The sequence below is a fragment of the Oxyura jamaicensis genome, chromosome 3 (genome assembly GCF_011077185.1).
Source record: "Oxyura jamaicensis isolate SHBP4307 breed ruddy duck chromosome 3, BPBGC_Ojam_1.0, whole genome shotgun sequence".
Taxonomy (NCBI): Eukaryota; Metazoa; Chordata; class Aves; order Anseriformes; family Anatidae; genus Oxyura; species Oxyura jamaicensis.
In genome coordinates, this window is record NC_048895.1 from 14,356,441 (window position 1) to 14,383,826 (window position 27,386).

A 27,386-nucleotide genomic window follows, 5' to 3' on the forward strand; every position below is an offset into this window, starting at 1 on the left:
TTATTTAGGAATGTAAATTTCCACATACTTGCTGTGTGTTGGCAATTTTTTCAGTAGTCATCTGTCAAGTGAAAACGCCCCCAAATACTTGTATCAGTGGAATTAAATATGAGTATAATTACTTTAACATATGCCTATCAACACTGCCTTAGCAGTCACAAGAAGCTGGTTCTCTCTGTTCCAACACCCTCAAACACCTAAATAAGCATTCTCTTGGCTGAGAATGCGGATAGAACAAACTCAGTCATCTAGAGAAGATGGTAACACATCTTATGTGTCTTTTTTAATGAGCTTTACATAGTCATCACCTCTAAAAGACACATCCAGGACAGGGGTGAAATAATTTACTGACTCAATACAAGTACACAGATTTTGTTCAAAAACAGAAAACAAAAGGGCAACTACATCATGTGAGGAACAAGATTTTTTCCCTTAATTTACCACAAGTTCATCAGCACAATAAGCAAAATTCTGGTGATGTAACCTAGGAAAAACATGAAATGTGTATCTTGAATTCAACATTTTATTATTTTTTCTTCTATTCAAGTATCAGGTTTTATTTTTTTTTTTTTAAAGAGGACTTACTGTTTAGCATCATCGTCTGCATCATCATCATCTTCTAAATGTGCCACGTGTCCCCTACAAAAATGAACAAGGTACTGTGGCTGAGTGAGTTTTAATAAAATTTTTTGGATACAGAAAAAAAAAAAAAAAGATTAAAGGGCTGCTACCCCTTTTACAGACTATTGTCTTTTAGCTTTTTATCATCATTATTATTCTTTAAAGCACAGCTGTATTCCAGACAACTAAGATGACAACAACTTATCTTCTTGGCACATACAGAGACAAACAAGAACTAGTTATGACAGACTTAAGAAATCAATGTGCAAATGACTTTGAAACACGCAAGAGGAAAAAAAAGAATAGAATTACCGCTGATGCAGTTCTTCTTCAACTGATTTTAAGAGACTCCTTCAGAATTAAATAAGAATAAGACAGTTTAATTGTGGCACACAATCTTAATCATCAAAAGCCAAGGCAAACGCTCCCATGATTCTATCAGCAAATAATGCAAATCGTATTATTTTAGCTAGCTTTCAGAACATAAATCAAACATCTACAGACAAAGAAACAGAGCTGCATTTTTCCAAGTTACACTGTACACTTCCGTTTGCGTTCATGTATTGCTATAGAACAAATTTAAAAGAAAACTACACTAATCAAGAAAATCAGCAGCATTAAGAAAAGCTGAAGTAACATGAACATTCAACTACTGCTGGAACAGATTCATTGTTTTGTGTCTTTGAAAACACAGACAGAAGAATAACAGGTGAAATGCAGGAATAGGAAACAACAGGATTTTTAAAGATACCGGTATGCAGATTTTCCTAATCTATAAAAGACAGTAAAAAAAACAGCATGCTTTATGCTTAGATTTCCTGCATTTTTTAAATATGATTTGATTTAGCAATGCAAAGGTAAGCATCATAATTCTGACATGCATAAATGGAAATTAAGAAACTGGGTGGAAAGGAATTAATATATTTGAAAACTATTTCACATGACTAATACAAGAAAATTATTAAACCTATGAAGTCAAATGTCTTTGAAACAGGTAAATTTTACTTTTCAAAGCCTCTAAAACTGAACACTCCTCATTCCCTATAACACTAAGAAGGGTCTCATACAGGAACTTCAAAGAAGAGCAGTGGTACTTACTAGATGGGGTAGAACTGTGCTCTGCAATACCTACCATGCAGAACATTTTGTTAACAAGCAGACCAAGATAACAGCTCTTAAAAGGAGACTCAGTACCATAGAGACAGTACGACTGACATTGCCTCAAATACTGAAAAGTGCTGTAATTCTGTATCAATTACTAATATTGTATAAATTAATAGTGACTTTGGAACCATAACTGATAAAAATAAGCTTGACATTTTACTACATCCATTTCAGTTGATGTGTTTAAACACACATTTGTGAACTTGTATTAAAACAGCCTTGAATGACATGACAGAAAATGCCATTGCTTACTCACTTATTTGCACCCAAGAAGTAGCCACCCTGAGGACCGTGACCATATTCTAGTTGTAGATCCTGAAATACAAGAGAATGAATCTTTAAGATGAACAGGTGAGCAAACACATACCCCACATCAACCCCACATCATACTGCTGTTAGCCCTCTCTACAACACCTGAGCTACCACACAACCTAGTTCCTCTGGCCTCTAACACCACTCTCAAGCCCACCACACCTGAAAATCTCCTCTGCCAGTTTGCTGCACCTCTAATTTCTTTTAAAACTCTGTCATTAGCTTCTTCCTTAGCCTCACAGATCCTTTCCTCAAATAAGTCAGCTGCAGAAAAGGAAATAAAATAAAACAAAAAGGACTTTGTGATGGATCAAGCCCCATCAAATTGATCACACGAGTTTTTACAGAAGCCAGCCATCCCTCTCTGGCACATTAATAGTATTCCTTTCAGATGGGGAGTTCTTCTGGCAGAGAGCCTGAAATGCCTTTAGCACATGGGGATGTTAAAGAAATAAGCAGAGAGGACACTAAAAGATTTATATATATATATATATATATAGCTCTAGTTATCTGATATATATTTTAGGGATAACTATGTTCTTATGTATATTTTAAGAACATATTCTGTATCAAAAAGAAAAATACAATATTAACAGAGCAGGCAGCAAAGTAAAGCAATCAAGCTATCACCGCGGGCTGACTACTCAGAAAAAGAAGTGCCAACAGGCCTCAGACACTACTATTCAATGGATGCCGTATGGCATACAAATTTAATTCATTAATGGGAATAAAGAGACCATACTGAAACACCAACAACTCTGCATCTGCCAGGAGGGTACTGCTATAATAAAATGGTATCGGCTTCTTCAGATGGATCACAACCTGAGAAATCTGCACATAAACTTGCTTCCCAAAATACTGTGTGTGTTCACCAGAAGAAATTAGTCACTTATCACCTAAGTTAGTGACAAACGAAGTTACATTGCTCCTCCATAGGCAACATTTTTGTAATCCTGTAGTGTCTTCTGTAGAACAAGTCTCTTTTGGCTGCAGCCTATACCAAAACCATGCCATCCTCCAGAAAAGTGCCCAGATAGCCATGCTGCAAGAGCTGGGGCTAGGCAACAACTCACAGGGTCGATCTCGCAAAGGCTGTTTTTAAGAATCAGGGGAAAAGCCTCCTACAAGATTTTCCAGTGCTCCCAGATGACAAAGCACAAGCTACCACAAGCTTTCTGTCCCAGACTGAAGGGCAATCACTTCACACAAAGCTATGACAGATTGTTTTATGCTTGGCAAGGAGTTCCAGGTTTTGTTTACTGCACCTTCAACTCTACTCTGTAAAGCTAAGTAGCAGTTTCCACATGGGTGTTTCTACCACAGCTGTCAGCAGCATTTGATTGCTTCAATGACCTTTCATATTTTCCCAAGACAAGCGAGATATTGTGGAAACAAACAGCACGTAACTGATATGATGTAAAAAGGTAGAGATCGGAGGGTTGTATAAAAATTGCAATGGCAAGCCCGAAGCTGACATTTCCTGAACCTTGGAGAGACTGACTTGTCAGCCTTCGTATCAGTTTATTACACACCTCTTTCTAGAATTAAACAAAGGAACTCCAAACCACCACCAAACCCTACCCACTTCAATGGAAAAATGAGATGACAGGAACAAAGGGCTCTCAAATGGCCGTGCAGGTGGAAGGCTCGCTTTCCTCCAGGGCCATGTCTCAGGCTCCGTGAGGCAGCAGGTAGGAGGAGTTAGGCCTCAGTCATGGTATCGTTGATGCCTTCTGCTATCCTTTATCTTCCTTCTCCACAGTTTCATTCTATTCCTGTACCCCCAAAAGCTCGCTCAGAGAATCTCTCTCCCCTGTGAAAGGCCATCCTAAGCCCTCTGCAATTTCAGTCTTGGTAATTCCCAATATCTGTAACATTATCTAGACAATTTCTTTCTGCTGGTCCTCACCATCAGCTGACACACTCCAATCCACCAGAGATACACCGATTTAATTTTCCTGACTGTGAGTCAGTAATTATTTCTAAGCAATCTCAAAAAGTTGCACAGCAGCCAAACGTAAGCACAGGTATTTGGGGATTCAGGCCTGCGGCAGAGAATAACAAGACTGGAAACATAAGAGGTCACTAGACTCAGAAACAACGAGGTTAAACAGGCAGTTTGAGTCCATGTAAGAGGATGCCAGAAAAAGGATTGTTAGAGAAAAATAGCCCCAGATCGGTATAATGAGGTCTGAGATTTTCAGTTTAAGTGTCAAGTGCTTTGTCCGCATGTTGCACAATCACATTAATCAAAAGCAGGAAACAGAAATCTTATGCTGGCCAGACATAAAATGCTTGTCCATTTTAATTTACACATCATGCAATGCATGACCATGTACATTGTACAGCAACGACAGGAAAATTAATAAGAAAAAATAAGCAAAGAGCCTTCACCTGTCACCAGACCTTACAAGCTTCACTGGATTTCTCTTTATGAAAAATGACATCTGCCAGAATTACTCGTGTTTAAATTCTTTAAAAGGACAAAAGCTTTTTTTTATTCACTTTACCGTTGAGCTATTAGCATTTATTTCACCATGATTATAATTGGATATATTTTCCACTCCCTGTCCTTGACTAGCCTGTTAGCATTCTTGCAAACTTTTAAAATATTTCTGTTTTTCAACCTAAATGTGGGGTGAAGTAACCCATTGCTAGGGAAACCACTCATTTTCACTCTTGACTATCAGATACATGTTGAGAGCTAGTCAGCTTTTTCAAAGTGCTAGGTCTTTTTTTTTTTTTTTTTTTTTTTTCCTTTTTGGTACCATTTCAAATATATCCTGGAATTGAGACTTTATAGACCTTCTAGCTATATAGGTACACAAACATAGGTAAGCAATGCATTTATCACATAAACCCTCCACAGAGCTATTATACTTTGTAAGAACAACAAGCATAAGTAGATTTTTGTTTTTAAAGCCAAATGTAAACATACTTAAAATAGAATTCTTATCAGGTATGGATTCCCACTGGGAAGAAGAAATTCACATCAATTACTAAATGATGCAACATCTAGTTTAATAAAGGCTATTACCTCACCTACATCTTAAAGTGACCAAACAACATTCTTAATCTCCATGAATATTTTCATTTAAGATACATACCATGCCAATTAGTTAACTAAAACTCTTTTCAATCAGACAACATTCACACTAAATGAATCTGAATGACTTAACATTTTCCAAAAGAAGCTCAAGACCTACAGCCAGTAAGAATGAGAAAACCATCAATAACTTTGATGTTAAATCTAAGATGCAACCCCAGATTACTCTGCATTCCAACTCAGGTTACTAAGGACCCATTCCTGAACCAACATAACTGTGCACAAGACAGAAGGCTATTTGCTGACAACAATCACTTCGGAAAAGAGAGAATACAGGGAATAATCACTAGTTCTTCTCACCATTCTGGGTATAACTAAAGGAAGAAGTAATGTAAAAAGGCCAATTACACCTTTCAAAGAAATGAATGATGCTATAAAACAAATTCCCCAAGAATGATTACATATACAGTATCTTCAGCAGTTGAAGATTCAAAAAAAAGGTATTGAATATTCTGTAGAGTTTCATGATGAATTAAGCATTACTGTAAATTTTAGTCTTCTTTCCTAATCAACAGACTTGTTCTCCAGGGCTGAGATATACGGAAAAACTTATTTCAAGTGTTCAGTCTTTCAGAAAGCAAAACTATATACAGTTAACCTGCAATTCACAGTTACTTCCCACAGCTTCTAATCCTCAAACTTTTATCTACTATTTTTTTTTTTAGTTCAAATGACCTTGTTTCTTAAGGCTTTAAATCCACAAAGTACTGGGGAAGTAAATCTGAATTTTAAAGACTACCTGTAACCTTGGACTACAAACTTACCAAAAAAGAAGGCACATACACATCCCTATTTCTTAGTAAGACAAATGATTAGGCAGTTCCTATCATGTTGCCCCATAAACGAGAAGGTTAATTTTAAGCTAAGCTTAATATTTCTTAATGAATAAACTATACTTTCACTGCCTTTACTTCATTAAAAATCACATTCTTTAATTTCTGTGGATAGCAGAAATAGCTAATTATATATATTTTTAACCATGAGCAAAAGTAATTCCTTCCTGGTGACTGACTGTGGTTTTCCTGTGCGTTACTGCTGCGTAGCTATTGTTTCCCTCTTCCTTGTATTTCAGTTCTCTATACGTCTTGTCTATGAGTGCCCACTTGGCACAAACAGCACTATTTCACATCCATGTAAGAGAATCACCATCCTAATTAACTCGCCATTGCCACCCTAATTAACTATGGTAAGGTCTCAATCAAACAGGCACCTCTACACACCATTTTTAAACTGCTTCCTAGCAATGAAATTCAGCATCTCATCTTCTCGATTACTTTTGCTGAGGTGGAAAGTACTGAAAACATACAGTGAAGGAAAAGAAAAATCAAAAAAATAAACAGTCCAAACCCTTATGTACTTCCCTCCCCCACTTTTACTCATTTTCTTCTTAGGATCCTACAATTTCATTAACCAAAGCACAGCAAAGTATGAAGACTTTCTGAAATCCAGACAATAAATAACTAATCTAACTCTAAAAACATACTTAGCAGGAATAGGAATATATATAGCTTTTAACAAAGTGAAAATCATGCATATGAATGTGTAGTGAGGAGAAAAATGACCTAAACAAACCAAAGAATAAGTCTTCTGGGCAAAGTTTATCACCTATGTCAGTCACTTCTCTTTAAGTTAAGGTTTTCCTACAAATATGTCAATTTCTATGCCATAAGTAACTAAAAACAAAAACCTATGCTGAAACATTGCATTATGAAAATTAACTGTTGCCAAATGCTATTAAAGATTATTAAATCCAGAATGTTTGTAACCAAAAAAATATATAAAAAATAGGAACTAATATATAAATATATCTGGCAAATACAACAGCAAGCATTGCATGATAACTACAAATCCCTTACTGAATACTTTGCCAGAGAAAAATAAAGTGAATGCTAAGTTGACAACAACTGAAAACAACTTCAGTTTGAAACCTGACATTTTCACCTCCTCCATCCCCACTTTCTGAAGAAGTAGAATTCAATACTTTCCACTGTGTGTTGAATTCTCCAGACTAAATTGTATAAAGTCCAGTGTAGAATCATTTAAATTTTTCCTCCAATACAAAGAAAAAAGGCAACTATAGTGTTATTGATCAGTTTCCAAGACCAAGGTGGATGGATCCAAAAACTATTTTTCAGCTATGAAAAAGATTTTCAACAGAATATTTCACTGATGATCAGGATAGCCCAAACTAAAATATTTCTATTTGCTCAACATGACTTTTTCATTTGAAAAGGGTCAACAGTAAGTTCTATTTTTCCACCAGAACCCATCTGCTGGAAAAATAACCTGAAAGAGGTTGCAGGTTGAGGAAAAGAATATTTTTCCTCAAGATATTACATACCTGAGGTTATTTCTGAACTAATGCTTAAATACAGCAAAAATATTTTAACTGAAAGAAATTTGGCCCTGCTATACCCTCTCAAGATTGCAAAATCAGTAGTTTATCAATTTCATCATAGTAATCATTTTTGAAAACGTGCAAAACAGCACATCGGAGACTCATAGAATGGCTTGGGTTGGAAGGGACCTTAAAGATGACCTAGTTCCAAACCCCCGCCATGGGCAGGGTTGCCACCCACTAGATCCGGTTGCCCAGGGCCTCATGCAACAGAAGGATGGTCCACTTGGGAGATGTGTTCTCATCTCCCCTTTAGACCCACAGATTTTAAGCTAATGGGATATGTGACAATGCCAAAAGTGACATGAAAAAAAAAAAAAAAAGCATCAAAAAAGCAGAAACTGAAAAAACAAAACAAAACAAAACAAGGCAAAACAAAAATAAAAGCAAGGAAAACCCGCCCCCAAAACCAGAGCAATTGCACAGGATGAGTTGTTCCCACCACATATAGAGAAATCTAAGCTACTAATCTCAAAACAATTTGTGAAGCATTTTTTCTACCACGGAATTCCACATGAAGTTCCTTCCAAAAATGAGTCAAAGCTCTCAGTAATTACAGTATTGGCAGATTCAAGATGCACCAAGCCAACTGATGCCAAAAACAACAACATATCACAAACAAAAAAAATCCCCAAACACCTTAGTTTTCCATTCCCCCAAGTACACTTATACTAAAAAGCTCACAAACCAAAGTAATCCACTAAAACAATCTTCAACTGCTACAGAATATTTTTTCAGTTTTTCCACCATATAAGACGATGTCAAAGAGTCAGAAGTGTTACTTTCCTAACTATGTTGTGCCTAAAGAGTAAAGAAATAAGTCAACTTGCTTTCTACAGTAAATTTCCATACTTCAGTGCTAACAACTGAATTCTTTAGCAGTGTGCTAACAGAAAATTTGGAAAATATATCAGAGCATAAATGGTGCCAAATGCCATTGAAAACACTTACGACCCTGCCTTCTGTTATTTGTATTAAGTTTATATTCATTCTGTAATATAACTACTATCTGGAGAATTTAAATTTATAATTTTATAGTCTTTCATGGGACTATATAGAGGAACTAACAAACAAAAATACGAAGAGGGTGTATTTTCTCTTTTTTAATCATCCTTCATAACATTAACACGTTATTCATTGTAAAGCAGCTAAATAAATTAGAATGAATGCGTAATACTGACTCCCTTCTACAGAAGTGATTCAACGAAACATGAATATGGGTTAAACTCTTTCAGTACTGCACATTGTAAGAATTCCATCCTACGTTACAGAAACATACATACAGAATAATCCTTCCAGATAATGGCTTTCACACAGATGAAAACACCACTACAATAACAGGACAAAACATGAGCTTTGGAAAAGGAAAACAAAGACAAAACCAACACTGACAAAGAAAGGCATAAGATGAAAAATACCAGGTTAGATCTTGCAGTGTAGTATATATCCTCTGAATTGTCCAAAAAATCGCTACTGTCAGGCTGTTCATTAGATAGAGATCAAGAAACTCAAGTTATTTACATTGTGACTGAAAGCCAGGTATAGATAAAGGGAAATTTTCTCGCTAAAAAGAAAAAAAGAGTTGTTAGTTGAAGCTCAAACCATGTTAAAACAGTTCAGGCGGGAAGGGGGAAACACAGCTAAGGGTATTCTCACATCACCAAATACTACTGAATCACACCAAAATAATGACTTATTGTTCAACACCTGAGCTGTGGTAATGGGCGACAAGCAGCCTCAGTAAGAGGCATGTGTGTACCAGCATCAAATATAAGGGCATCACCAACAATAACTCATTCAGCAGTGGTCCAGTCCTTTTGCCTGTGCGCTCATACCCTTAAGTGAATTAGCATGAAGTTTAAATGTGCTTTAGTGAGACAAAAGCAAAAGGGTCAGAAGAACTGCTTTAATGAAAATAGATTCTCATTATTGTTGTTGGAAAAAGAGAGAGCATCTCTTGCTCCTGTTTCCAAGTCTCTCTCCAGTCTCCCCAGAGGATGTACATTATCACAAATTTCTCCTTTAGCCTGCTTTGTATGAAGGCTCTTTGCTAGAGCAGCCATTCCTTGAAAATGCCAATTGCAATTGTCCATTTGTTCCACGGTTGGTTTCTAACAACAAAATGTATTTTTTCTTTTGTCCCTAGACTCAGCATCATCACTTGGAAAATGACAGTTATGCTTCTCTCTCGGCTAACAGCAGTTTTAAGAATTAAAACAACTCTTCTAATTCAGTCTACAGTGGCAATATGTTACAAAAACGGCTACTGCAGATGCAAATATTTTATGTAAGCAGTTACCTTTGCCTACAGGAACTATTTAACTTGCTTGCATTTTTAGGTATATCACAGTAATCCTGTGACAGACAAACTGATGATTGTTTCATTCTTTCCCATTCATACTCACACTGAAAACAAACTCATATAATTAGACCAGTACTACAGAAAAAAAACTAAAAACACTCCTGCCAGGAAATCAGAATGGATATATTAATCTTTTAAAGGTAAAAATTTTGTAAGATGTCCTACAATGATGGATTTTCTGTATCTTCAAAGGACAGATCATGTCTGTACATTTCACTCTATTATGGGCAGTGGGGCAGTTCATTTCTGTCTTGAGAAAGGTCCATAAAAGCAGTTATAGATCTTTATAGAGAGATACTGAAAGTTCTTTGGACAGGTTTGAAGTATGTCAACTCTCACAGGAATACATAATACTAAAATATTTCCTTATCAGCAGAATTAATCTGGATAGTTCAGGTCCCTTCTTGTAGCAGAAGGAGCTCCTAAGATTCTGAAGTGCAAAGGTCCTGATTGCTAACACACGCTGTGGGAAAAGGCCCAATTTCTCTTTTCCAAGCATATCTGCCAAAGAAGTGCTCTCTGAAGTCATGCTTTAACCCCCTGCAGAAAATCCCTCTCTGCAGCTTCGCAATTCAGGTTCCTAAGGTACAATGAAAATACCTCCCTGACCAGTGAAGCTGTCCAGCTCACTTACGTGGCTTGTACAGTGAGTGACTGATAAAATAAAAATGAAAAAAGTATTTTAAAACTTCATCTTCTCCATTCACATCTTCTTGCAATTATGATTCTGCATATATAAAATGAAATTCTTAAGAAGCAAAAACCATCATACTTGGAATCATATGCCACCGATTTTCATAACAATCTAGACCATGTAGCACAGAAACAAAGTCCTGATAACTTGGAATTAGTTCAAAAATGATTCTGGGGTAACTGGTGAGTTGATAGTAGAAACACTGGCCTTCCCAGGAAAGGGAAGAAACTGCCCAAGTGCACAAACGTGGATAGCAACAGCCTCCGTCACAGAAGTTTACTGCAGTGGCATGTGAGAGACAGCACAGACACCCCATTGCCTGAGTTCTTGTACTGATGGACCCACAGGAGGAAAACATGAGCACTATATCGTTACACATTACACCAAATGCCAGACTCAGTGTGGCTCACGTGAGATTCAGGGCTACGAAAAATTTGTTTGTATGGGAAAATAAACTTCCCCAGAAAAATCAATTTTCAAACGCATTAAACTTCCTCCCAGGCTCTCAATTTTATGATTATTCCCAATAGCAATCATTGTCAATATGAGCATGAGGGAGAGAAGCATTTGAGTACACACACAGCAACTGTACAATTAAAACTGTAAGTATAAGTAAAGGGAATGGTCTAGTTGGCAATGAGGTATAAAGGATAGAGGAAACCCACAATACAAAGAGCTGTTGCTCAGCACATATCTCACACCTGGTGAAGCCCACATAGAAGGGGGTCTTGATGCGTACAGTCTAATGACATCAAATAATTCAGGACCAATATGTTCTCCCTTATTGGAAAAATTACTACTGATTTTAGTAGTGCTAAGGAAGTATGCTACGCATCTTATATTTCCCCTCTTCCACTGATAATTGCAGGGAATAATGTATTGTGCGTTGCACACGCTGCTTGTTACTCACAAATTCGTGATGTGGCTCAGTTTCTTTCCTCAAGGGCGGATCAAATTTTACTTGACCAACTGAAGAGGAGAAAAGGAAAACAACAACTTAAGTTAGGCAGCAATTAGACAAAACCTTCCTCCAAAGGTTAACACAAGAAATAAATTCAGTTTAATGAGTGTATTCTATGCCCACTGATGGAAACTTTTGACACACGCTACTATTCTATCACAGAAGGCAGCACAATCATCATTTACCCTACCTACTCACTCTATAATCTGGAAAAGGATTCAGTGAACAGGGCATCGAAGCACCCTCTTTAAAGGTCTAACACAGCTGTCATTTATAAAAACATCTATTATGTGAATTTACTTTTGGATGTGTTCTTCAGGGAGACTCATTAGCACTAAAGAGCCTTGAATGAAGTTTGCAGAAAACTAATCACACCTTCTCAGAGCTCTTTGGCAGGTACTCTAAGACATCTCCCCTCTATTTTAGTTCAAGAAAATTAAAGCTGCAAGAAATGCTCTCATTTAATTCAAGCAACGGATTGACTAAAACTTGGGGATTTGGGGGTGGAGTCTGATTCTAATGGCCAGTGCTCAACTTTCTCCTTTCCCCATTTTTACATATCTGTTTCAATTCAAAAGCCAACATGACAAATATACTAAATTAAGGAAGAAAAAGCTTTCCTTGCCATTCTGGTACCCAGCACAATCTAGCATCAATCTGAATATCCTTGCCAGCGTGAGATATGGGGATATACCAACCAGCTATCAAAAGATCTCAGGCTGTGTGCTGTTCAATTAAGATGAAGCAATAGTAAGATTTACTGAAGTGCTGACGAAGTGCGTATTCAAGTATTTTTAACTTAATCTGTTTCACCTACAGATATGTTCTGGAAGCAAAAGTTTTAATTTTTGTTGCATACCAATAAAAATGTTTGTGTGTAAAAAACCCAGAATACTAGTTGAAATTATAAGAGAATATTAATGATTAATTTAAGAACTTTCAATATTGTCATCTACATATGCTTACAGTTTATTTCAGAGCGGGTCTTTTCTTCTCTCACATTTCTACTTGTTGAATGAATTCTATGAGGCACCACAAGAGGCTGGAAGAAAAAAAAATAATACTTCAATATCCAAGTATACTCATTTAGAAACATGGTATTCTGCATGTTTTTGCGCATATTTCTTTAGCATAATATCAAAAAGAAATCAATCAGAAGCTAAAAATAAGGATTCCCTTTTTTTGTACATTAAAGTTAGAAATATTTATTTAAAGTTAGAATCATTTAGCTATAATATCTCCATATTTCTCTGAGAACATCAAGTTCAATATAAGGGTTTTTAAACTCTGGACTTGAGCAAATGAAAATAATGCTGGCCATGATTCACTTTTGCTCGTAACGTTTCCTCTCTGTGCCTTTCAGTTTAACGGTATTGGTAGTTTCCAAAATAAGCAGCAATACTAACTCCATCTTACCAGCAGATTTGCCTTTGTTTAGACAACCATATCATTTTGCCCGCTTTTAATCTAACTGGATTCCTAAAGCATCATCAGTTAGTTTCTTTCAATAGATGACAAGTTAGCATGAGGTTTTCAGAGCTGAACAGAAGAGACCATATCCCTGGTACCACGTAGCAAGTTCCTTGTGTTGTATGGCAAGAGCGATGCCATCATTTCCAGAAATTCACCTTCATATTTATGGGCCATTTCTATTTTTCCCTGGATTTCGATTTACTTCCATATCGGATGAAGCATCATGAACTTTAAGACGTAACTTTCTTTTCCTCGACCCTGCTGGATTTTCACTTTTCGTTCACATCTACTACTGCAGGTTTTCTAAGAAACCATGACAAAGCTTCTTAGCAAGAATACAAGACCAACTGACTGACATGTACAACAAGGCCCCAGAATTAGCAACAGAAATCCTAATAGTGTGTTTTCAGTACATCCTCAGTTAAATCTTATTCTCAAGAAAAAAACTCCTAAACTTTCTCCCAAGTAATCTGTGAAAATCGTATGTTTGCTATGTTTCTCTGTTGAATACATGGCAGCAAAACAATTTTTAATGAAGGCAATCTAACACTACTGTGACATAAATTTGACATGCTTGTAAGTTAGGCTTGCTTTTACAAATACTCATCATAATCTTTACCTTGCAACTTCTGACTATGAATGGATGACAATTAGAGAAATTCAACTGGTATAATACTACAAGAAGTCAGAAATGCTCTGCAACTCTAACCCTCAGGTATTACCTGAAAGCTTTATTCCCATCCTCTTTGCATCACACACAACTGCCTTGCTTTATATTCTAGGCCAAACATATGTAAAGAGTGCTTCACCTCACTTCTATGTTCGCTTTGGTCTTTTTTTAAGCTGGATAGGCTTGAAGACTGTGGGTGCATGAGAGAAAATGTATCTCACAGTGGGGCTTGCATTTTTAGAGCTTGTGACAATCCTCCTCTTCCACAGTTCTGGTTTGTCTATTTTGCATTCTTCTGAGCTTTAAAAAATTGCTGGCTAGATAGCTCAGGATGCAGTTCAAGGCTTGACCTTTTTTTCCACTTGAATATCGAACACTAAGCACTGAAAGGTGGCTTACTTCTAGTCCTTCTTTGAGAGGCACTGCTCACCTGCAAAGGGTATGTGCACACTTGTGATGCCAGCATCAGGAGCCAGGTTTGGAGCGGGTAGAAAGCATTTTTGCCTTCGCAGCATTATTTTCTAAGTTCCTTGTATCCTGCCACAGATGTTCACAGATATTCACACTGTACTACGTGCAGAACCCGCCCTCACACTTCCTTTTCCTCGGCTAACAGAATTACTGGAAGTAGTCAAATCCTCATCACTGTCAGAGGACAGAGCCTGCAATTCACCTTGAAAGACCTATGCTGACAACTAAACAACAGGAGCAGCTGACACCCAAATCGTGCCCGAGGACAAAGAAATGTAGGTTAACTTCGCAACACAAAATGCCATTTGGGCACAACATTAGGCATGGTACAGATCTCACTAGCAATCTCATCCTCAAAACATTCAGGGTGCTAAGACTCTAACGTAATAAACAGGATTATAGGGAACAGGCAGTTGCCAGCAGCTACAATACCTTATTTATAAGGGAGTCCCAAATGGAAATTGTCTTGGAATCAGAAACCCACTGAGGTACTACTCCATTAGTTGGAGTGAGGAAAACATCAACAATGCCACAATCACAGATATTGCTGCCAAACAAATACTGACTGTATCCACGGGAAACCTTTCTGATTACATCCAAACAACCTGATTGCATTTCCCCCACCACACTAATCGTTTCATCTTTAAGACAACATTCCAGACTATCCTACCCAAACAGTACCAAATAGCATTCCCATAAAAGCACCATGGGCCAGGTGAAGAGCTAAGACGAGTGGGCAGCAGACCTGCTAACACCGCTTCTACCTAGAAAAGCTCCTACGTCTCCAAAAGCCAACAAAAACTGAAGTAACCAACTACCACACACACACAAAAACAAACCAGGGTGTAGATCTAAAGTTCAAGATTCTCCCAAGGGTTGTTTGTACCACGCTTCTTTCAAGTTTTGGTGGATGCATTCAGGTGACTGCTACTAGTAAAGGAGTGGTCATTCCCCAAGTTCAGATGAACATGTCCATCCAGCCTGTGAGCAGTGTTCAACCGTGTATAAGAGGAACACAGACATTTCTTATCCTCTTTGACCCACAATGGCAATGACTGCAACGTCAACCACAACTTTTATCTGTGACAGGATACCTGAAATACAGAACTCGTTCGAGATGTATCAGATAATTTATCATCTGCTTTATTTGCAGAGGCAGATTCTACCCTCATTTATTTTGTAAGGCAACATTTTCCCAAGTGTCCCTATCAATCTCATTTTGCAGGCAGATTAAAAGCCTTGATGGAAAGTTATCTGGTAACAAGGTTTGGGCAGACATGAGAAGTGACATCTATGTTGTCTATCTGATGAAGATGATCCAACACCACAGGTAATGGTATTTGAAGCCCACTGAACAGACCAAGGCCACGTGATGAATGCAGAGAACTGGATTATGTCTAGCTGTGAAGTCCATGAACACAACAAAAAACCCACATAAGCCATGTAAAGTGAACAACAAATGAACTTGCATCCAAAAGAATAAACAGAAAAGAAATTCAAGAAATTAAACTTGCTCATCCCCTCAATACTGTCAATCCTTTATAAATGATGAAAATATGCATTTTTCTCTGATCACTGTTGTGAAACAGTTTTTATTTTACTTTCTCCCCAGATAAGGCATAAACTTTTCCTGATACCAGGCTTTATTATGGGATAACTGACAAATGATGTACACTGGACAACTGAAGAGACTTCTCAAAGGTAAACCAGAATGGACATAAGAACAAGTACTATTTTGAAAGCCACAGGTAACTGTCACTAAAAGGTGTCCTGAAGTGACTCCACACAGAAAGAGAAGAGAGATTCTCCAGCTGAGTGGCCCAAAATAAAGACATATTCTTACTGGAAAATATGTAAAAGTGACACGGGGAAATGGCACATCAATGATTCAGTACAATTTCCAGGAAAGCTACTCTGTGCAAGCTACTCTGACCCAAACATTTATCTAACATAGAACACAGTGAAAACAGCTATCTTACTTCTTATGACAGCTTATGAAAGCCTTATTTTTCTGGTTTCTACAGAAATACTGCTTTAGGGAGGCCTCAGAGTTGTCTACCATCATTGAACAGACAGTAAGGTAAAGAACACCACCTGATCCTCACAGCTTATGGCAAAGAGCAGAACCGAGTTCTTCTATGTTGTCTCCTGACGGAGACATACGGAATTAGAAACTTTTCTCTTGGGAGAGTCAAACACATCAAGGGTTTTCTTGCATGTTTAACTTAAATAAATTAAATATAACTTAGATTTATTTTACACAGCTTGACTACTTGGAATTGCTTTTAAGAGTACTGACTCTTAAAATTGCTTTTAAAAGAGTACTTTATTCCTTCCCCTCCTTCCCCTCTTGAACGTTGCACTCCACAATAAAAAACAGATTTTACTTTTGCTTCTTTCTAGTTATTTATTTCAACTTCTAAGCAAGAAAGAAGTAGATTCAGTGCATGTCAACTTGTCTTTGATGCTACAGAAAGTACAAAACCTCATTTAACTTTCAAAATCTGAAAGTGGCTATCTTAAAGTAGATGCTTTTTTAAGCCTATTTTCATTTGAAGACATTTTTAGACTAGTTTATCCCGATTAAAAAACACACACGATACACACAAAGCACAGATACGCAATAAATGAGTCAATTTGTGCCAAAAGAATTTCTTTTCCCCATAAGAGGTAATTAATGAAGGAATTGTAAACATCTGCGAAGTCTTCACTAAGATACAATTACATATGATGACAGGATGCAATAACAAAATATGTCTTCTCTTAAGAATCACTTCAGTCCTGTGCTGTTTATCAACTTATGTAAGCATGATATTTTTAACCTGCTGTTAAAGTAGAAAATCAGAGACTTTGCATTTGATAAAATCATGAGGGATATCAAGTCTCATATTCTAAGATAGAAAATAAAATCTGCAAGAAACACAGCAAAACAGTTGACAAAAACAACTACAGAATCATTATCTTCTAGTAAGAAAGTTACTGAGACAGTAGATTAAAAGCAAGAAACAAGTTATATACGGTTATAAAGTGATTTTATGAATGTGTTCTTTGAAGATAAAGACATTTTCATGAAGAAACAGAAAGCAGGGTGCATGACAGAATGCAGGACTAGAAGAGTCCACATTTACTTTTGCACCATAAATGCACAAGGACAACAATAAATAAAACTAAAATGTTTAAATCTCTTTAAGCTTCTCTCCCTCAAAGAGGATGAATTTTGGTAAGCGTCTGGTAAGTGTCCCAGGTCTACACATGCAACAAGAGAATAAACTGAACTGAATAAACTGAAGTGAGCAGAACCCTGCAGACCATTCTGAGATCACATTTCTGTGGCTCAACAAATACTAATTATCTAATCATTTAGTTCTGTTGGCAAACAAAAGCTCAACCTGATTCTATGGTTAAAACGTATTCCTACCTCAGGATCATCATCATCAAAGTCATGATAAGTGGAATGATCAGGATTATTCATTTTATCCAGAAGTTCAATAGCAAGACTTCGATTTAGTGGCTGAGTAACAAAAGGATGCTGAAAGACAGAAGGAAAAAAACACATTAAGATACCAATCAGTCATAATAAACATGTTTTAGTTTTACACCTTCAAAAACAAAACAAATCAGTAAAACACACAAATTATACCTGTAGTAACTTTTCAGCTGTAGGCCTTTTCTTAGGATTTTTTGTAAGTGCCATTTTCACAAAGTGATGGAAACTATTGGACCTGTAAAATGAAATGGTAAACATTAGAATCAATTGTCCAGCAAAATACACGATCATTATCTACTGAACTGTTGAAGTGCTTACCATTTCATTTTGTCCTTTAATTTAGGAGGCTGGAAGTTGCTTTTTGTCATTAGAAAAAGTGCTCTGAAAAAAACAGTATTTATGTGGTTTACATTGTGAGATGGATGCACACATGCACACACAAGACAGATTAGTAAACACATTATTTTGTTGAGAATAAGAAGTCTATCCGTTTAAGAAATATTACCAGGACAGTATCACGCATTTGTGCACCGAAGAGTTCTTACGAATGCTACAACCCAACATCTTTGCAGTAGCCCCAAACACCACAAGCACACACAGCCAGCTAATCTAAACAGATTATTTACAAAGCTGTGTTTATACACCAAGCTTTAACCCCTTGCTAACCTCATTGGATGTAGGTCAAACATTGGAGGCTGAAGTTCAGCAAGCTCTATAGCAGTTATTCCAACAGCCCACAGATCACAGAGTTGGTTATAGCCACCTTTTCTTTCCACTGCAGCAACTTCTGGTGCCATCCTAAATGATGAAAGATGTCTTGTTTTAGATACACTTTTCATCACAAATCAAACATTCTTCTGTATGCAGCAGCATGTTTTTAATTTCCCCATTGCTCTCAATTAATACACAGCATATATATTTATATTTTTCTGTGTATATATATACACATGCATACGTGTACGTGTAAAAAGGTACATCATATATACATTTTTTGATTTTGAACTTCTTAATTTCAACCTGTAGTCCACCAAACTGTGTCAAGTTTTTCCCTAGTTCCTTTTTTCCAAATGAATAAATACTGCGGTAGTTGTTTATTCATCTGGAAGTAGTGATAGGCAAACAATTCCCACGTTAGGATCCCTCCTTCACTGTAGCAAGGATGCAGTTTTCCTCTATTATCTTCCAGGAAGGAAGTGGATGAAAACAATCTTGTGCAGGAGCACAGGGAACTGCCAGTGGACAACCAAACTAGAATAAATCCAAACAACATCCAAATACACACATGGCCCAACAAAGTAATCACGTGACTTGGAAGAGAAAAACTCTAACTAGAAATGCAACACAAAAAAACAAGCTTTCTTTTCTCCTAAAAGCATAAGGCCTGAAGACTTATTGTCAGTTCTGCAGAGTACCTCTTGTTTGTAAAACCTGCTTCACTGTTATGTCAAAGGAGCTCATTTAAGTCTACAAAGCAGCTTCAGATCTTCAGGGGGAAAAATTTTATAAACATAATAAACACAATAGGAATACATAAATAAAATAATTCTCTAGGAATTGTGGCATGCTTTGGATTGCCAAAGTAAACTACCGATCTGATTATTTGATCTAGTCGTATTGGATGTCAAAAGTGTTGAGGTTTTTAAGTTTTGAACTTCATTAGCCCAGATCACCTAAAAAAGGACCAGTGGAATAAGAAATGTAACACAATATAGATAAGACAGGAGAATGTCACTTGATGAGTGCTACAGTAAAGCAGCAGACAGCATTACTTAGTAGACATTTCAAATAATGTAATATTTAAAACACAGATATTTTTAACTACAGATTTGAAGATAACATCAGATTTTTGTGGTACGATTTATTTCACGGTTGGCCTAAACTACATCTATGTATACTTACATTAGCATTCATTAAAAAAAAAAAATCAAAAAGGAGGAAGGAGTTACCAGTGTAGAGGGGAAACGTGAACTTTACAAAGACATGGAGGAGAAGGAACACAAGGGTAAATAGTAGGATTACTAGAACTGAAGACACCGCAGAACAGTTTTGCTTTTCATTTCTCTCCCATCCCACCACAGTGCCCTTCCCTTCCCATACCTCTAACGATCGCTCAAATCTTCAAACTGCTTACAGCTAAATGTTCTTCTCCACAGCCTCAAGCTTCGCTTCCTCGCTTCTACTCCCCAAATATGAGATGACTTCCAAAGAAAAACTGATGCTTTTTGTCAGCATTTAACCCATGTAATGCTTTCATAATTATTGTTTAAAGTTATGGCGTGTCATTTGAGAAGCATGGCCCAGCTTGGTAGTTACAAAGCGATACAGGTCAGGACTAAAGTCACCCCAGACATCTCAGTCAGGAAGCAGAGCCACAGTCCAATTACACAATCGTGACCAATGGATGTTTGCACCGCTCAGGAAGGGAAGTGAATCTGTGCCTTGGCGTGACTTACACTACAGAAAAATGCTAAAAATGCTGTGCTCGAGTCTATTTCAAGACTGCATATTTCAATGGAGCTTTTTTTTGTACATAATTTTTTCTCGTAAATACTATGCTGTCACAGAATAGAACTTGCAATATCTGTCTAGGAAACGTACAAAAGTGCTATTTTATATGGAAGAACGTGCATCATTTACTTCAAGGCAAAAAGGGAACCACGTCCAGTGAGAGAAAGAAAAAAAGGAAAAACCTGAACTTTAGAAAAGATAAATTATGCAAACTAGTTTACTGAGGAAAGAGTAAGATACAGTACAGACTGAATTCAAACTTCAGTTTCTTTTCTATCATTTTTTGTTGTGTTGTTTTTTTTCCTCATATGCCTACAAACAAGCAAACAGAAGTCTTAGAGAAAGCATTTCACAAATGGCAAAAGAATCTGCAGAGACAAACAAATGAAACTCATTACCAGCTGAAGAGTTGCAGAAAAAACAGGTCTGGCATAAAAGGGAAGTAACCCAAGACACCAAAATGGATATTGGGGAAGAAAAAAATTTAAGATCAGAGTTAAAAACAAGCAAGACCGCAGTCAGATTTAAAATCAGACTAAACTGAGATGAACTGGTCAATAGTAATAGCAGAACACAGACAATATTTAAGTTTTTCAAGGTATTTGAATGTTTTCTCTGATGCTCAGCTAATTCAGGACGTAGCACAAAAACAGACATGATCCCAGGCAAGGCAGACAGCCTTTAGTGATTAGTCTACTCAGAAAGACATAGCACGCTTTTAACACAAGATTTTCGGTAGTATTATGTTCATTACTATTATATTAACAAACAATTAAAAACATAGTTACCAATACGGGGTGCCAATAAATGATTTCCTTTTGGCAATTGTAGCTGTTATCTGTGCAGATACTCCAAAATCAGCTATATATATATATATAAAAAAAAACAAAAAAAAAAAACAGAGTTAACAACTGATCTGATGCAATTCACTGTTTACAACCACAACAGTTTGGTTTCTTCACTTTTAAGAGTTTGCTAAACATACCGGAAATATTTAACAAAAAATAAGTAACAAAAACAAATAATGGAAGCTTGGTGATTTTCCAATTCTATTGGTCAACCCCTCTCAGTCGCCTAAGAAATATGCAGGCTCCACACAATCATGTCCCCCTTATCAACACAAGAAAGAAAAAGGGAAAGTTTTATAAAAGCCTGTGATTTTACTTCTTTTACATCTCATGACTTCTTTTACATCTTCTTTTTACATCACAAAGTTTCACTTTAGTGTTCCAAAACCAGACTCCAATTACTCCAAAGATATTAATGTGATGGTGCTGAGATATTATCAGCAAGAGAAAATGAATTCTAACATTCATTAATTCCTTACCTAATTAAACAAGAAGACTGCATAGACCGCACACAATTTAGACTGCTTAAGACTGCACACAATTTACAGCTTAACAGATTTTTATTTACTTACCTAATTTTACGTGTCCGTTATCCGTTAAAAGAATGTTTGCTCCCTATAAGGAAAAAAAACGCACTTCAATTAAAACATGAAGATTTCCCTGACAGTATATTAAAAAAAAAAAAATCTTTATGTGAGATCTAATGGCAAACAAGGGGTCAAAAGCTAAATCAAGGATTGCATGTTCAAGGAAACTGTAGCTTTATCAAGGAAATGTATCTGTAATTATCTAGTTGCCATTCTGTGATATAAAGGAACTTAGATATACAGGGTTTCTCATGAATTTCAAGTTTAGTATTCTGTAGCCTATGGTATTATAAAGTTTTCCATTGTACGCAAAGCCCTCTCAAAGAGCAGAATTATGATCATTTGTCTATGCGGATGAATTCTTAGTTTCTTTTTTCTATTTACAGTGATTGAAAGGAAGTAGGAACTCTAAAGGTCACGGCGGAAGTAATTTGATTTTCTTTTCATATGCAGGAGCTGGTTTTGTCTCATCTGAGAGCCATGATAATTATAGCCTTAAGGACCTCCCTTGATATTCAAGTGTTTTACAAAACCATTTCCATCTTTCTGCAGCAGAGATTCTGTTAGTGCTCAGTTGTAAGAGCTCGCTGCTGCGGGGCTATATGCACCACTTCAATAATCAGCTCAATAATCAAAACCAACCCCAAGCGACAGTTGATACCATAAAATTACCACATAAAAGGCCTGTGAACAAACCTGATTGGAAGAAGGAAACCAGTAACAAGCAGAACTGAGCCAAGGTTGGAGATGGCTAAGCAAAGCTGAACAGAGCTACGAATGGCAGTGCTGCCCATAATCCGGGCAGAAAGGCAGCACAGAGGGCTTTCCAAACAACATTTATGTACAGGAGGGGGTTTTCACTGGGAAGAAGTCAGGCCTGCAGTCCTGCTCCAGCCACACAACTCATTTTGGCAAATCCTGCACAAATACAGTTAATGAGCCTTATAAATGGAGCTAGGTAAATAGTGTAACAGCCCAGTTAACATGCTCTTGACCTTGTCCACCTTTCAAGACTAACAGGACAGATACTCTAAATACATAACTACTGAGGAAAGCAAACATAACTCAGTAGTCAAGAGATCTGCAGATGAAAACAGCATTTTTCTACGCTCATGAGAACAGCTTGTAAAAAAAAGGCAATAAAAAACCTCAGTGTAAGCATTCCATGGTTTTATCAGCACAGTTCTGTTTAGAAATTAATATATATCCACTGCATCCTTATAGGATGAGAAATGATGCTTGGAAAGTATGACGAAAAACTTTCAAGTTTAGTGCCCAAATTAATCTCTCATTCAGAAATGATTGTCACGATTGCTCAAACTGCAAATATGCTCCTGCAGTCAGTGAGAATGTACCTACAGTTAAGGCTACTATGTATACTGTATGTTTGGGAAAATAATAATAATTAAAAAAATCAGAAAAAACAACTAAACAACAAAAATCACATGCACAACACAAAGGAGCCCAGTAATTTACTGTCTGATTTCCAGGAGGGAAGCCTGCCAAGTTTAAGCCACAGACTGAGCAAGGAAGAGTTTAGAAAGGCAAATAGCAGGTAATAAAACTCCAAGGACAAAAAGTCAACAGGAAGTATCAGAAGGAAACTATTAACAGAGAGTATAACAGTATGAGCAAGCTACTATTGATACAGCTCTGTAGAGATTAAGTTTTAACTAAGTCAGTGCTAAGAGGCCTGATTCGTGGTACCCTCTCTAATTTTAATACGTGAGGGAGGAGACGCAGTTGGGGCAAGAACCATACAGAACGGCAGCTGCTGCCCTGCAATCTGCTCCCCAGAAAAGAGGCAAGAAGCCAAAGCAACAGCTGTTTACATGCTGGTTCAGCCGGAAGGGTACTTCGAGCTTCTTGGAAAGGTGGGGAAAACACCGAGCCTTTCCTTCTGCACAGAGCACACCCTCACAGCTATCTGAACGCGTGCCGTTCTGGAAGGCAGCTGATGCCGAAGTTCTACAGCCCTGGACTAAACGTGTGTGTGGCTCCAATAAAAAGAACAAACTGTTTCCCTGCATTTTCAAGTTTTTATTTTTGCTGGGCAAAATACATGAACAGAAAAACCTTATAAAGATCATTTCCAAAACTGCTGTGCAGCTGTGAAGACCCTTAAGAGGTTGATGGTGTAGGCTACTTTAAAAAACACTGAAATTCCATTCCGTTTTTACTTACCTTTATGTCTCTGTGCATTTTTCCTTTACTGTGAAGGTAATATAACCCCTGCATAAAATATTTACACAATAATTTAGTCCAACATTCTTCACTTTACATGATTTTAATATTTAATCAACAAACATACTTAGGACCCATTTCAGTCAACTGAGTCACTTTCTGACTGAAGAAAATTCTTTTACTTCGGTGTATCTTAAATGCACTTGCAAATTCAATATACATAGTAGGGTAACATTTAAACACAGGTTGGAAGGAAAGAATACCAGCTACCAGTCTATCGAGAGACATTTTCTATTCAAGTTTTCCTCCGGACATGTTAACTGTTGCCTTTCTAGACCAAGTTAATTACTTTTAAATTGCCTAACACCGCTCTATTCAACAGTCTGATCACTAGATACCTAATGCAGAGATCTCCTATATCATTACAGGCTTCAATTAACTCCAGAACCATGCTAGCAGGCAGCACCTCAGGGCTAACACCAGAGTTCAACCCTAACTCATGCATTTCTGCAGGAAGTATTATTTGGCTGTCCTTCTAGGTCTCCGTCACGGCACCAAAGCATTTTAGGACTCGGTGCCTTGATACAAGTTAGAAACTTGAAGTTATCTGGAAGAATACTAACGAAGCTGAAACCCCGCAAGAGGATTCGGATGTCATTGCTTTTGACGCTCCAGGCTTATCTTTAAAATTCTCTTGCACAGGGCAAAATGCAGGTAAACATCCGTGTGGCTGTGCGGTCACGAACCTCCACAAGGACGACATTTCACTGCAGATATCCATGGCAAGACAAACTTTGGTCCCCCCCCCCCCCAACATCACATAGTGGATTTCAAGAATAAATCAGAATTGTTTTCAATTACCATCATTTTCATGGATGGTCCTAAATACACCCAAATGGGGAAATGCTTGCTTACATGGCTTGGTGCTTGAGACCCTGAAACGAATTTTTCAAAATATTCTTTGTACATATTGATGACTGTGCCACCGAAAACATAGTTTTGGGGTAATTTTTTGTCAGTTCACAAAAACCTGGGTGCAAGATAGCTGACGCACTAATCAATGATGAAATTCAACTCAGACTACAAAAGCCCTGCTTGCTGATGTTTTAACCTAGGTTTTCTGGGGCAAATGACTAAAGATACAGCTGGACCAATACATTTTAAGAGTCCTCACTGCAGGCAGGCGTGCAGATAAAAAGTGGACTCAATTTTTTTTTTGTAAAGAGTGCAATTAAAGCATTTGCCCAACCACTGCAACAACTGGCATTAGCCGGGAGAGTCCCATGTATACTCCTTACGTTTAAATCTCAGGGTGCCACTGGCACAAAAAGCCCAACAACTCACCTTTACCACTACCTAGAAAGAATCTGAGGCCACCCTTTTCAAAACTGAATGCCTAGAATAAGGTACTTTAAAGTCCATACTTACAGGGCCTGTATTTTCAGAATTATTCTCACCGATTCCAACCATCGGTGAGTGATTTGTGTTCAGACCATTTAAAAGCTTTCTAAATATGGACATCTAAAGCTAACTTCAGGCATTCACGTGGAACGCCAGACTCAAGGAAACTGATGGCAAAATTAACATTGGGCAAATGACTTGGACAGATGGACTACATTCTTTGATTTTTCACTAGGAAGAGTGACTGCTAGACTATGCTAACTATGACAAGATACCAGAAACTATAAACATTATCTTTTGTCAGAGTGTGGCATAAGCATGCAGTTACTGTCAACTGTAAAATAGACAGAAAATAAGTATCCGTTGATAACACTTAGAAAATAAACACCAAGTAGCACACTTCCTTCTCATAATCAATCTACACATACTGGCCAAGAAGGCTTCCCAAACAATAAAAAAAAAATCACAAATTAAATTCTAGATTGTTAAAACACTTCTCCATACTCTGAGAAGAACAAGAGGGATTAAAATATCAGAACACTCCCACATGCTAGGTAAGCCTAGACTTCACTGTAAGAAAAAAAGAAGTCACATTTTCAAAGCGAGCAGCCTCTGGCATAGCGCAGAGAAATGGTCAGTGGCACGCAACAGAGCTGGCTCAGGGACAGAGCTATCTTGAGAGAGTGTTTGTGAGAGGCAACAGCTCTCAACTGATGGCATTCAAGAGCTTTGCATTCAGTGGAAGCCAAGAGCTGCTCTCTCACATGGAGGCAACACAACAACAACAAAAAAAGCTGGTCCTCATGAAGTTTTACTGGTGAGCTTAACATTTAATTTAGGAAATAAATATGAAAGCTAGCATGACCACGAGGAGAGGCTAATGACCTTAATTGGAACATCTCAAGTACAAAGGCATTTTTTTTCCATTTTCTTTTTGGCACAGATCAACAATCAGATATGAAAAACTGTCTTTAAAAATTTTCCTTCCAGCTTGCAATAACTAGCTTGTATTACAAATATAGACAAATAGACTCCTCCTCTCCCCACCCCACACCCCTTAGAAAAAATAACAGCAGAAAGTAGATGTCAATTTTCCCTCAAATGATCCAGGATAATTTGGGGTTATGCAATTATATGAACCAGTTCTAGGCTATAATAAAGGACTTCCTCAGAAGACTGGGAAAAATGTTAAGCCCTCTAAACACTGCACTTCCATGGTATGATGTGCGTTTGTAGCTTTTACTTTTAGCTTATAGTATTTTTACATTAAATGTGAACTGTATACAACCACAAGAACCTTAGAACACACTACCTGTAGTGTTTCTCTGCTAACATAGGCAATCTGCTGTTCCGAGAGCGGTCCAGTCACTGAAATGGAAGGAAAAAAAGTGAATCAAGCTCAAAACCAGATGAGATACTGTCCTTCCCAAACCTGTACCTCAATTAATTTCCATTCACACTGATAGAATCTTACATCAGTAAGATTCTCAAAGTGAAAGTGCTTCGGCTTTCCCCTCAGGTGAAGCATCCCAAATACTACCAGAAGGTTTTTAAAGCTCAAGAAATGTCTAGCCCTATTGGAATGGAAATGAGTTACTTGGTACACTTATATACCTCAAAGCAACTAGGAGGGGGAAAACAACAGAAGCAGTGATTTAAGCACAACTCTTTCCCTTGCACAAACCCATTGTGTCCAGGACTTCCAAGTGAGTGACTCAGAGCTGAGCTCTGGCCCCTTTGCGCTCCACGAAGTTCCTTCCACCCTTTGCAACCTGCTCTCTCCTCCCATCCTTCCTGCTGCTGTGGGACCTGCTCTCTGCTCCTGGCCTCCCTGCAGCCACACGACCTCCTCATCCCTTTTCTGCACGAGCTGCCAGCATTATTGCTCCTGGGCTTGCGACCCTGGGCACCTCCTCTGAGCTTTCCACAAGTCTTCCTCTCCTCCCTCCATAGTCCATCTTCACTCAAGGCTCTTAAAGGAAAACAATTACATTTGGAACAAATGCATAAACCAAACACTGAACCACAAACAAGGAACAGCCTGTGACTGTCCCCAGTCACCAGACTTTGATCCCGAAATTACAAGGTTTTATGACCAGACCAGCAGTCCTCACTATTTTCTCTGCAAAACCCAAGAAG

The 27,386-nt window shown here is 37.5% G+C and overlaps 1 protein-coding gene across 5 annotated transcripts in view; it reads right to left on the minus strand.

Moving 5' to 3' along the window:
• Positions 1-27,386, minus strand: part of MAP4K3 (mitogen-activated protein kinase kinase kinase kinase 3) — an 80,115-nt gene that overhangs the window by 31,798 nt on the left and 20,931 nt on the right. For 2 of the 5 annotated variants that reach the window (XM_035320786.1, XM_035320785.1), the window contains exons 5-18: positions 26,560-26,615; positions 23,847-23,894; positions 21,648-21,690; positions 21,016-21,088; positions 18,386-18,517; positions 18,038-18,100; positions 17,873-17,954; positions 17,651-17,761; positions 12,585-12,660; positions 11,568-11,626; positions 9,020-9,082; positions 2,042-2,100; positions 934-972; positions 586-639 (exon numbers count right to left, since the gene is read on the minus strand). In XM_035320786.1, coding sequence (XP_035176677.1) covers positions 586-639; positions 934-972; positions 2,042-2,100; positions 9,020-9,082; positions 11,568-11,626; positions 12,585-12,660; positions 17,651-17,761; positions 17,873-17,954; positions 18,038-18,100; positions 18,386-18,517; positions 21,016-21,088; positions 21,648-21,690; positions 23,847-23,894; positions 26,560-26,615 — 958 coding nt within the window. The remainder of the gene's footprint in view (positions 1-585; positions 640-933; positions 973-2,041; positions 2,101-9,019; positions 9,083-11,567; positions 11,627-12,584; positions 12,661-17,650; positions 17,762-17,872; positions 17,955-18,037; positions 18,101-18,385; positions 18,518-21,015; positions 21,089-21,647; positions 21,691-23,846; positions 23,895-26,559; positions 26,616-27,386) is intronic. The other 3 variants (XM_035320787.1, XM_035320788.1, XM_035320789.1) reach the window with 3 other exon arrangements.